Source organism: Pteropus alecto, unplaced genomic scaffold (genome assembly GCF_000325575.1).
Source record: "Pteropus alecto unplaced genomic scaffold, ASM32557v1 scaffold25, whole genome shotgun sequence".
Classification (NCBI taxonomy): domain Eukaryota; kingdom Metazoa; phylum Chordata; class Mammalia; order Chiroptera; family Pteropodidae; genus Pteropus; species Pteropus alecto.
This window is the reverse complement of record NW_006441955.1, coordinates 34,978,314-34,991,490: the sequence shown is the minus strand read 5'-3', so window position 1 is coordinate 34,991,490 and position 13,177 is coordinate 34,978,314. Positions and strand designations below refer to the sequence as shown.

Genomic DNA, 13,177 nt, shown 5'->3' with positions numbered 1-13,177 from the left:
ATAAATAACGTAGTTAACACCCTATAATCTCAAAAGAAGATGAAGACTTTTAGAAAAAAAGTCTGTTTCCCGCAAAGTTAAGATATCGAGAAACATGTAAACTATTTAAGAGAGTATTAAAGTTTAAGAGGAGTTCTGTGACTTTGAATTATAACTTACAAAAAAGCCCAGAAAACATGAATAGTTTATGCGTATTATGGTTTATGGCAAAACAATTAAAATAGTTGAGGTGATGCCATCCTACGATATTTTCTGAAATATTTTGAAGTATAGGCATATTAGTGCTGTTTGCTTTGGATGCTGTGACCACTTTTTATAGCATTTGAGAACACTTGGGCTTCCACAATAAAAAATGGTATTACCACGTCAATGATAATTTTTTTTAAAGGGTAAAAGAGAAGAATAATCATTTCTCTGAAATTTTGGACTCTAAAATTTGGGGCACATATACAAAAAAAATGGGGCACAAAAGAACAATAAATATCACCCCCAAATTTGCCATGATTTATATGCAATATATAATTCTCAGCAAGTTAAAATGAGTACATTAAACGTTTAAAATACTGAATTTTTTCCATATTTCTACCACATAACTTTTACAAAATAAAATTGTGCTCAGGACAACACCTGGCATATCATGGGCACTGAGTAAATGTTAATTTCTTTTCCTTCCTCTTAACCTCTCGGCCAAACTGGGTTTGGGGTTAGGGTGGATGAGTGGAGGGGATAGAAGGGAAAGTTGTAAACGTCAATTGCAAGTTAATCCAAGAGAGGCGTTACTTTTTGGAACACATTTGATTTTTCCAGAACAAAAATATTCTAAAGCACCAGCCAGGTTTTGTCCTCAGGCTGAGGTAGAGATGAAGGGAGGCTGGGTAGAAAGAAATGTAGAAATGCTTAATTGACAGACCAAGACATTCAGTTTCTATTCCGGAAGGGAGAAGGAGTATCATAGGGATTTATTATTATTATTATTATTATTATTATTATTATTATTATTATTATTCAGTGTGATCCACATTTTAAAAACTTTTTACTCTGGAAAATTTCAAATATATACAAAAATAGAATAGTAGAAAGAACTCCCATGAACCTTCCATCTGGTTTCAACAATTACCAATTCATAGTGAATCTTGTTTTATCACTTCCTGTCCCTGGATTGTTTTGAAGGAAACCCAGACATTTCATTTCATCCATAAATATTCCAGAATGTACTTCTAAAAGTTAAGAACCATCAAAAGATATCGAGTAGGGAGCCAGTGATCATTCAGGAGGACTACTCTGAGAGAAGGTCAGTGTGCTGGGACATACACAATAATTAGATATACGTGACATTTATGGTTATTCAAAAAAAAAAATGTTTATTGAGTACCTACTTTATGCTTGGTGTATAGTAAACACGTTGTTCTGTCTTTAAGGCCTTTACAGTGTAGTGGAGCGTTTCACAGCCTCAGTATTATTGACATTTTGGTTGGATAATGCTCAGATGGCATTTGTTTTTTTTGTGGGGTGGGGGGAGGGAGTGTCCTGTTCATTGGAAGATGTTGAGCAGCATCCCTGGCCTCTACCCACTAGCTGTTCATAGCAAACCCTTCCACTACCAGCCGTGGCAACCTGAAATGTCTCCGGACATAGCCAAATGTCCTGGGGATGGGGGGCGGGGTGGCAGAAATCACTTTCAGGTGAGAGCCACTGATCTTGGTGGAAGCATGCAGATAAGTGACCAGGCAATTGCAACAAATGTCACAAATATTGAAACGACCCAGAGAAGTGGGGTTCATTTATAGTGAAGTAAAGTTAGTAAAAATTGTATCTTAAATGTGACCTGTACAAAGGCCTCCAAGTCTTCAGCTTCTTTATCTCTCTATCCTAACCTCTTTGCCAAATAGTGGTACAAGTGGGTACCAATTAGATACCTTGTTTCACTTTGGGCCTGTTTGGTCCTACCATGTTTAGAAGAACTGAATTGAAAGCTGGAAGCCAAAAGCTGTGGTCAGGTACTCATGCGTAACCCCAGAAATATCCCGTGTATGAAAACCATGCCTAACACTCCGAGGAGGGAAATTTTGGTTCTAGAGATAGACCAAGGTTTGCTCAGAGTCTATGAAAAGATTTAATTCAGAATGTTGATTATAGTTTGTTCTTTCTGTAAAGAAATCTTTATTGTTAAAATTCTTTTTACAGTAATAGCTAGGATTCCTTTCTTACAATCTAACCCGTAAACCAAAAGTAAATATTGTTGTGTCCACTCTTTTCCTTTCAGCATGCCAACTCGATTATACAGTTCCAGTGGACATCAAGCTCTTTTAGTTATACTCAGGGGTTATTGGGGATTTTGGAACTAAAAGGTTAGAGGATAAAATCCTTTAACCTCAGTTCTGCAGCTTGTGCTTATTATTGTTTATGCACAGAAATCATGGAGGAACTTTACCCGGGGGGACATAAGCAACAACTGTTTCTGTTTAGTTCTGTGAAAAGGCCCCGATTTGAGGTGAGGGAAGAGGATTAGATCATAACATAAGTCCATTAAGAAATTTAAAACAATGCCATCCATCACACAGGCCTTGCTATAAAGCCTAAATTCTTGCATGTGAGGTCTCCTTAGGGGAAAATTATTATGTAGAACCTCTTGGGAATTCTGACTGACAAAATTTAACCACGGGTAGCTAATTGGATGGAACTGTTCCCAGAAGTGTGTATATTTCTCATATGATGCACACTATGGAGACCTTTAAATGCCTTTGGACTTAGTTTAGCAAATCAAACCACTACTGCTTGAAAGTAGGAGAATTTTGTGGTTAGATATCACTATTTCATAGGGTTCTTGGGAGTTTACAATGAGATAGTACAAGTAAAAGCTTTTGTCAATTATAAAATACCATACAAATGTACAAACACAAGATTTCACCGTCATTACTTTTTCGCTGCCAACTAAGCTGATAGGACCAAACACCTAGGAGAGAGTTTTTGTGGGCATTTTGTAATTGGTGTGTATTCTACATACTGAATTAGATTTTCTTAAAATCACATAATTAATTTAATTTGATTTTAGTGGCTTTGATTCATCTGGTAGCATTCCTTCCCCTAGAGCTGGATCATGATACCCATGCTGCAAGAATGTGATCAACCCGACTGAGATTGGTTAATCTGAAAATTTACAGTCCTGTCTAGCATCTTCATTTTTATAAACACCAACTCAAACGCTGTTTGTTTTTGGTCAATTTTTCACAAGTTCTTTTCACTTCACTCTGGATTCCAACACAATGTGTGTATTCCTTCTTTCTTGAGTAAAAATGGAGATGAAAAGAGAGGCATTAAACACTTATCACTTTTAAACTCTAAAGAGAAGGGGCAGAGTCTATGCCAGGACTCACCACACGTTTTCTATAAAGGAGCAGATAGTGAATATTTTCAGTTTGTGGTTCATATAGCCCCTGCCTCAACTGCTCAGTGCTACTATTGCAGCATGAAAGTAGCCACGGACAATACGTAAATGAATGAACATAGTTATGTTCAAATAAAACTTTATTTATGGAATAGATTTGAATTTCACATAATTTTCACGTGTCGTTAAATATTACCCTTTTGATTTTTTTCAATCATTAAAAAATACAAAATGTATTTTTAGTTCATGGGCCATACAAAAATAAATAGTGGGCCATGGTATACTCCCCCCTATCTATGCTGTTCTCACTGCTGAAGATAGTGAGTAGCTATGCACAAGTCGTTTTTCAATCTCTGCTTTTCCAGCTAAGGATGGAGCAGCACTCACCAGTCATTTAGGCTGTGAGGCAGAATCTGGAATTCTGGTTCAACCTCTGCCCTTATTCTTTCCAGCTGAGACCTTAGGCTAGTCACATGATATCAGAATCTCAGTCTGCTCATTCGTAAAATAGTGATAATTTTTTTTCTGCCTCCCTCACAGGGCTAGTATGACCCTCAAATGAGATCATGGCTGTGTAGCACTTTCTGAATATGAAAGCATAGAAATGTTGAGGCATACAAGCATTTTCGTATACTCTTATTTAAAGTTTCCTCTATCGCCTCCACTTTCAAAAAGCACATCAATATTCCAATCATCCTTCACCAAACACTTCTGGCGGGCCTATTTTATGCTGGGCTGAACCCTGAGGATATACAGATGAGTAAGAACTAGACTCTGACCTCAAAAAAAAAAAAAAAAGAGAGAGAGAGAACGAGAATTACAATGTGATGTGGTACATGTGTAACAGAAGAGGGATGGAATGAGCAGAGGTGAGAGAACCCAGCCCTGCTAGAGGACAGATGGGGCGGTGGGAGCATCAGAGAAGACCAACAAAGCCGGTGTGGAGAAATGGGTATTTCAGGGATAGCTTGCAAAGTGTGATAACATAGAGAATTGGGAGAGTTTAAATAATATGAGGAGCCTAGCATAGGAGAAGGATCTCATTTGGAAAGGAGAGAGTTTGGTAAAGGAGGGAGGCACAACTTTGTGTGCCATGCTGAAGAGTTTAAAATTTTTTTCTATAAATAGAGGGGAGTCATTTAGCAAGTAAATCAGGGCAATAACATATCCACCTCTGGGATCTGGAAAATTCACTCTAGGGGACACATATGGAGGACAAAATATGTGTGCTGGGGGCAGTGATAGAGACAAGGAGGTCAATTTGGAAAACTGTAAAAATGCAGATATGTGATGAAGAGGAGCTGAACCATATAGGGCAGTAGCATTAAGGATAGAAGAGTAAAGATACTTTTAAAAACTTGTATACATGAAATTAAAAGAATTTTTTAAAATGGAATAATATTGTGAATACACTGGAGAAACATGGTATTTAAAAGTATCGAATCCTTTTCTAAATAAGTATAAAGGTGTACACACACACAAATTGTCAGACTTAAATTCCTTAAGTTTGGGTGTTAACCTTCAAGTTTTCTTTAAATTGGAGAGCCCATACAATTGACCGTTGAGTACAACGCTTAAGATTTCCAAATAATCCATGTTAACAGTGTCAATAACTAAAGAGGATAATCGACAGAGCTTTCAACGAGTATTAACAAATAGAAAAGTGTCAGTCTGCTGAGATTTTGATGACCTTTTGCTTAAAACTTGATTGCTCTGTGTAATGTATCATGATTTATGTTTTTGTTTCAGGAATAGGTCCAAGCATTAAGGAACCGAATCCAATTTCTCCACGTAAGTCTTTATGCAACTATTTCGAAATATAGCCTCCTGGGCTTTTATAAGAATGAGCTGGTTATGGGGCATTTGCCAGACTTTGAGTTTTGATAAGGAGCCTTATGCTCTTACTCTCCCTCCCCACTTTTTTCTCATACTTTCTTTTTCCTTAACTCTGTCTTCATTTTCCTTCCTTTTTCTCTCTGTACCTTTGCCACTTTAAAATATGAATTTGTTGACTCATTGGTGTGTATGGACTTACTGGAAGGGTAATAACTTAGTTTTACAAAGAGAAGTTTATTGTTTGCATACTTACATTGGTCGTGATCTGAAATCATTAACATACAGCTACGGGAGTGTTTTTGCTTTACCTGTCATTAATACTGTTTACCTGCTCAGAGAAGTAGTGGTAAAGGAATGAGTTATACCTTCAAGACAATCTCTAGTCCAGGGAGTGTTGCGGGTGGGAGAGGGCTTGTTAGAAAAAAAAGAGGTACCAACTACTCCAAAATGATGCACTGGAAATTGTCTGGGCCAATTCCATCACTTTTCTATGGAAGAAAACTCTGATCCAGAAATATGTAAGTGACTTGCCCGTGGTTCTAATTGGCACTGAGGCAGGACTAGAACCTGGGCTTTGTGGCTGTGAACCCCAGAGTTCTTCTAACTGATGTTGCCTTGTGAGGAGAATCTGTGCTTTTTTCCTTCCTTAAATCCCTCCATGGCTGACCTCATCAGTACACATGACAGTCAGTCTGGAGAATTCCTTTATACAAAGCACTTTATAAAATGTTCTGTTAACTAATTATTTTAACAATCTCATGGAAAGTATGATATTAAGTGTATTAGTTTATATATTATTTTATATATTAAGCGTATTATTTTAACAATATCATGGAACCCAGTAAGAGACACATATGGACGCTTTCTCTCAAACGTTCCTGGTTTAATTGTTGTAAATGACATCTCCATCTTTATAGAATGTTTTCACTAAAAACTTTTAATTGTGCCCCACTTTTGGATCTGTAGGCATAAAAAGGCAAGTCATATTTTAATATCTAGTCCTTTTAATCTAGTCCTGCGGCTAGATTAAATTAAATTAGGTTGATGGCTTGGTTCATCTTAACCTCCAGAGAGTTCTGTCTAGTTCTTAAACTCCTTCAGGGGGATCCCCAGCCCGTCTACAAGCTCCTTTTGTTTACTTCCTGCCTTCAGCAGGTGAAATAGTGCTATCCCCATTTTTCAGAAGTTAAATGAACACAGAAAAGGGTACATGGCTAGAAAAGAGGGACGAGAACTTGGGAATTTGGATCTTTCCAGAATCTTTTCCAACACGACATACTTTTCCTGACTCCTTTCAAGTGCTGGGGCTGCTCAAGGATCACATTTGTCTACAACTGAATCTTTAACACTGAAGTGAGTTGAAAGGCAGAGATTTAATTTATATAGAGATCAGCTGGAGTTGCTTCTGACTGGCGAGGAACATAGAAACAATATTGAAATAATGGGGAGAGCCTATACCTTAAATTTATATTATAAAAACAGAGACCTTAGAAATCTTTATTCTACTGAAAACCCCTCTCTGTTGGAACCTGATTTTAACTTTTTATAAGTGATTCAAAGAAGGTAGCTCTCTTAAATGAAAGGAAATGTTCTATTTCTGTGGCCTGGAATTAGTTTCAAATATAAAAATCTTTGCCAAACAGAGAAACAATTGGTTCTATTTATATGTTTTGCTGACCATAAAACTGACATCACTCCCCACTGAGAAATATTTCCGTTCCCCTCACAGAAAGATCACGGTTGGAAAAGTGTTAAAAAGTAGGTTGTTTTAAATGACACAATACATAGTTAAGACAGGGTTTAATATGAAGAGATCAGTGAAATGTTATAATCCACAAGAATAGTTTATCCTTATCCTATGTTTTCTTCTTCTCATCCCTTTCTTCCTGTTATTTTTCACAGTTTTAAACGTTCATGCAAATATGTTTGTAAAGTCTTTGAAGTATGTTTTCGGCGTAGTGTCTTATTGTTGGAAGTGTTCAGTGAATAGGAAGCAATGAGTCGGATTTTGGTAATGGAAGTTTGCCTTATTTTCCAAAGCCTCTTAACCTCTGAATTTTCAAGCCTCTTTACTGTTCACATAGTAGGTCCTCAGGACTGAAACAATGAACCACAGACTTAAGGTTTTACAAAGTTTACAAATCTGATTTTTTAGTACGTTGCTCAAAATAATTGCAAATTGAGCCTGTCTTGCAAATCTGATAATTTCATTTTTCTTTTCAGAAAAAAATATAATACGAATACAGTATATTTTGTTGGAATCTTCATTTTATCCTTTAATTTTATTAGTCAGCTCTCAGCCTTTCTGACAATGCTTGTGAAACAAATATAAAATTGCAACATATGATGCAGACTAACCTAAAGTGTGTATTGGTTTCCCTTCCTTACAGCCGTTTTCCACGGCCTAGATACTCTGACTGTGATGGGCATCGCGTTTGCAGCCTTTGTGATTGGAGCACTCCTAACGGGGGCCTTGTGGTACATCTATTCTCACACAGGTTAGTGCAACTGTTAAATAATACTTGCTGCGCATCCTGCGTGCCTGCCGCACAGTGGGACCTCGGTGTTTCATTGCATGGATGAATGGACGAAATAACGAATGAAAGAAAGTTCATTCTGACCGTTTTCACGTTTATGTATTTGGCATAAATTGGATCTTGCAAAAATATAATTTGCTTTAAGCAGTTTTAGGAAAAGGTGTATAAACTATGATAATTGCAGTTGAGATGTTGGTAAAGTTTAGCTTCTAATAAAGCTCTTTCATAGTTTGGGTTTAATTAAAGGAAGGTAATGTAGACAAACTGGAACTATAAACCATTCCCTCAACGCTAAAGACGTCATAATAGACATATAAATGGGTAGGAAGTTTAAAGGGAAGCCACGATTTCATTACCACATCTGCCAAGGCGCTGAGTACTGTCCACCAGAAGCCCTAATCTGTGGCTTAAACCAAAATTTCTCAACCTTTTAATTAAAAATTCATACCATGTTCTCTTTGATAAACATAAAATTCTCATATCTTCCTTTAGTTATTTAAATTTTCAAAATAATTTTCATGAATTATAAACAAAAATGGTGAAACAATGGCTTTGTTTTCAAACTTGGTCCTCCACCCCACAAAATTCTAATGAGTCCTTCCTTCTGACCCTTCCCACCAATCCCAAGGTTGAAACCTTCTGCCTAAACAGAGAACCTCTTCTGACACCAATACAGAATGCCGGCCCAGCAAGGGGAGTCTATAGCACAGTGGGAAAGGAACAAATGGGCTGGCCTTCTCTTGCTTCTTTCTTATGTTCCTTGCAAAAATGAGAAGGAAAGACATGCATTTTGAGATATATCTTGTGAGCTAGTTGGTATTGTTTGTTCTTGGATACTTATAGTTTATACAGCAGGCCTCAATTAGCATTGTTTGGTTCAACTTGTGTCATTACTCCAGGAAGACTCTAGCTCGAAATTTTTCTATGGGCTAGTCACCCACAGATGCTTAACGTGTGCCTGCTGAGCCATGTCTGGCCCTGGTCATAAATTTTCCCTCAAACCCTAAAAGCTAATTTCAGGCCAGGTAGGGCCAGGAAGCCAGATCCAGCCAAAGTAGGGCAACCAAATGGCATTCGTTATTGGAACATACCGCACCGAAATCCCTCTGATAATCCCAGACTCTTGTCCACAGCCAAGCTCACAAACCTGATAAAAAGCCAAGCCTGGTTTTATGGCCTATATTGCTGCTCATTAAATTCCGAAGTTTGTCATTATTGCTCTCTTCTCCCTCAAACCAGAGACTTTAAGAGGAATTTTTAAGTTTTTTAGTATAGAAATGGGTTTGCAAATAGATGAAAGAAAAACAAAACCAAAAACCCTTCTTGTGATGGTTTCTAGCAAAATAAATTATGCTGATTTAGAAGCAAAAAGGTTTATAGACACTGTCATTTGGGCTCTAAACCTATTAGCATCATATATGATAAAGCTTCAAAATGACTTTTTATTAAAAACTGTAACCTCTGGTTCATTTTAAAGACTGAGCATAAAGAATACCAGTGTCATACAAGTATGAAAAAGGCTTCTTTCAAGACTCAATGTTCATTTCCTGTCCAGAACTCCCTCTGTTTCATACCTGGATCAGCTAGCTGCAAGTTTAGCTAAAAAGAGATCATAACGCAGTAGCCAGTGAGGAGAGATGTGTACACAAACACTGACTCAGGCCTTTCAATTTCCACAGTAATCTAAGCTCTGGAACTCAGACCTTATATTGCATATTTGGGGGTTCAGGCGGCATCTGCCTCTATGACAGAAACAATCCTTCATTTGGGTGACTTCTCTCGAATTATGCTTTACATCTGCAGCACAGAGCACAAAACCAAGTCACATGTTTAAGTTGTAGATATCTACTTACTCACCTGTGAGTCTAAAAAAGCTGAGTCCTCACTTTATTGTACAACATCTTTAGGCAGAATAAAGGATACATCTTTAAGAGTCTATTAACTCTATTTGGAAAACTCCATTCCTAAAACTTACGTTCTCCACTAATATGGTACAGGGAGGAGGGACAGTCGGAGTGGAAATGGAACCATCGAATCTTCATGCTCCTGGGAGCCTACCTAGTTCATGAGTCCTTAACCACTAGTCCATGAAGGTCCCAAAATCATATCTTTTTTTTTTTTTTTTTTTTTTGAGCAGAGGGGCAAAAGCATTTAATTTTATGTTTTAGTAAAACCTTTAGCTTTGTCACAGTAGTACATGAACATAGTTTAAAGGCTGAAATAGTTTTATAAGACTTGTTATGAAAAAACATGAGTCCCCTGCTGCCCCACTCCCTTTTCTTGCTTTTCAGAGCACCATTTTTTTTCTCTCAGCTGATTCTTTTGGACATTAATCCATATCTCTAAGTAATATGAATATATTGCTACTTTTTGACTTATCAGTTTTAGGCCTTTTCTGTTGACCTCTTATTAAGGAAGATAAAAATTTAGTTCTCTTTCACCCCTGTGCCCTAGTTATACATTCGTGCCCTTCTTGTCCCCCTCCCTCCACCATCCTGCTAATAGAGTTATACTGAAATTTTGGTTAGATCGGTATCTACTGTCTACGTTATTATGACTACCTAAATGCTAATCACAGTCTAGCCATGTAGAATGATATTGTTTTTCCTGCATGACTTTTAATTTACCCTAGATTTAACCATTGTTTCTTCCCCCAACCCCCACATTAGCTTAGTTTCCTATTTACTTATCACTAATTCATCTGTTGACTCTCTGCAAGTTTTCTCAATCTCCTCTTAATACATTTAGACATCAGGTGTTCCACTGATTTATTTTCTTAAGCAAATCTTTCCTAGAGTCTTCTGCTCTATTCCTGTCTGAATTGGCTGCCTTCTATACTTGGATGCTGTTGTCTTCCTACATTATTTCACCACCATGCTGAGGATTCCCTGTAGTTTCAAGTTGTGGATATCCTTTGTCATGTATACCATGTCTTTCTGTTTCTTGGTTAAAGAGTACATAAGAGGGAAGTGTTTTTCACACCTTGCATTTCTGAAAATATCCTAATTTTATACAAACACTTGGTAGATTGTTTGGCAAGGTATAGAATTCTGTATTATAATTTTCCTTCAGAATTTTGAAAGCATTCTATATTGACTTTTGGCTCTGAAGATTGCTTTTGGGAAATTCTAAGCCATTCAGATTCCTGACCTGTTTATGTTTCTGAAAGAAATTTTACAATATTAGTACTTGATTTAGGTGTGTTTTCATACATTATGCTGGGCGTCAGTGGAGCCCTTTCAGTCTAGAAACATGTCTTTTAGCATTGAGATTTTTTCAAATTATAGACTTTTTTCTCGCCCCTATTTTCTCTGTTCTCTTATTCTAGAAACCACATTATTTGAAAGTTGAACCTCTTGAATTGTCCTCATTTTCCTTTCTTTCCTGTTTTCTACCTTTTTCATTTTTTGTTTATTTTCTAGATTTCTTCACCTTTAGCTTTTATTTTCCTATTGAGATTTTTATACTGCCTTCAAATTTTTAAATTCCAAGAAATTTTTCCTATAATTAAAAAAAAAAATCTATCCTATTCTTGTCACAGGTTCAATATCATATCTGAGAATCTTAATATAGGATTGTTTAAGAATGAGGAAGTTCTGAGCTTGTGGTGGTATGGCTGGGCCTTTTACTAAAGAACTCTTGATATCACATCTTTGGCTCTTTCCTCTTGAGCTCATCAGATTTTCTATAAAACTGGTTTTCTTGTTTCCTTCCTGGAGAGTGTAGGTTTGGCTGTCAGTGTTCTGGAGGTCACAGAATTTATCATGCAGACCTTCATTTAATCCTCTTTTCTAAGTGTGGTTCTGTGCCCTCCGCTATGCCTGATGTCGGTCATTCCCGGAACCCTCAGCTTCATCCTCTTTAGAGAGTAAACTTCCTGTCTTCCTCCAGGATGAGGAAGGGCAGGGTCCCAGCCGCATGGAGTGAAGAAGGGGATTTCCAGAAATCTTGTTGCTTCTTATACAGAAGTTCAGCCAACCCTACTGTTTGTAACCCCACATTTATCCTTTCTTGTAGGGGTACTTGATGCCACTGTTTCCTGAGTTTATGAGGGTTCTGTGTTATAACTTGGTTGTTTCCCACCTTTTCCTACTGCTGGCTTAGGTTCTCGTCTCTTAAATCTGCTAAGTGAGTTACTACTCACCCATTTCCTCACCAACTTTCAAAATTGTATTGCTATTGTCACCACTCCAGCTTTCTTCTTTTCTTATAGGTTTATGCCTTTTAAAAATCTGTGAATTATCACAGTGGTGAGATTTTCCTCCAGGCCTGTGAGTTGGTTGCAATTCCGTATCAATTAATGTCTCTGTTTCTTGATATCCTAATTGTAATAATTTCACAAGCTCACTCCTGTAACTAGACTACCTTTACTTTTAAAAGTTTTCAGTCAGTTTTTATGGATTTCAAAAATTATCCATCCCTATTCTCTAAACTAAAAGACCTCTCTTTTACAGGCAAAACTCTGTAGGAGGGGTGGATTAAATTTTGTTATAATTTATCTTTACTTTAACTTGCCTTTATGGCCCCTGAACAAGATGCACTCAAAGTTTGATGATAATAAGAAGAAAAAGAGGAGAAGGAAGAGGGAAAAGGAAAAGGATTAGGATTCGGGGAAGAGGTCAGGCTGCCCTTCATGTTTATCTGTACAAACCTTAGATGTGAGCTATTGCCAGAAATTGGACTTGAAGCTCTAGTTTGTTCAACTACTAGTTTTGTTATCTGATCCAGGTATATTAATTATATTTTCTGATTCTTACTTCCCAGGGTTATTGGAGGTGAAAGTGCTTAAATAAGAAATGCATGCGAAAAGTTTCTGAAGTCCAAAGTCTTACAAAAATATAAACTGTTTAAAGTCGCTCGGGTGTACAGGCAGAAAAAAGTCTAAGAGTAGAAGGAACACCATGTTTTACAGAGCAAAATAAAATGCTGAGGTTTCGAATTAGGTCTGCCTATCCCAATCCCTCAGGCTTCTTCTATTCAGCAGTCCCTCAGTGGAACACACCTTGTTGTTCTTAAAGCACATCCCCAGGTCTGCCTGAGTCAGGTAAGAATTTTTAATTAGAAGCATCTCTGGAGGCTTCAAATGTTTTTAGAGGGCTGAAGTTTCTCCAAGCTCTCACCTCCAGTCCAGGTGAAGAGAGAAACAGCAAGAGGATAGGCTAAAGTGTGACTAGTAAAAGGCAAGAGATTGAGTACCGGGGATCAGAAAGATGCAGCTGGAACATATGAGAACCCTGGTGTGAACATATGAGAACACTGTTCACCCAAGAGCTCAGGTTAACTTCAAGTAAGATACCCACCGAAAACCAAAGGGCAGATGCAAACCAGTTGGCCGTACTGCAGGAATATAGAAAGAAAGTGGTAGGCCAGACATGTTGGAAGATTTTAATTCCTGCCTTGGAACATTTTTCCCTTTCCC

The 13,177-nt window shown here is 37.4% G+C and overlaps 1 protein-coding gene across 1 annotated transcript in view; it reads left to right on the top strand.

The window, feature by feature from the left end:
* The window catches only part of TGFBR3 (transforming growth factor beta receptor 3), a 179,728-nt gene that overhangs the window by 158,768 nt on the left and 7,783 nt on the right, over window positions 1-13,177 (top strand). Inside the window, exons 15-16 of the mRNA XM_006919403.3 lie at window positions 5,135-5,176; window positions 7,612-7,719. Coding sequence (XP_006919465.1) covers window positions 5,135-5,176; window positions 7,612-7,719 — 150 coding nt within the window. The remainder of the gene's footprint in view (window positions 1-5,134; window positions 5,177-7,611; window positions 7,720-13,177) is intronic.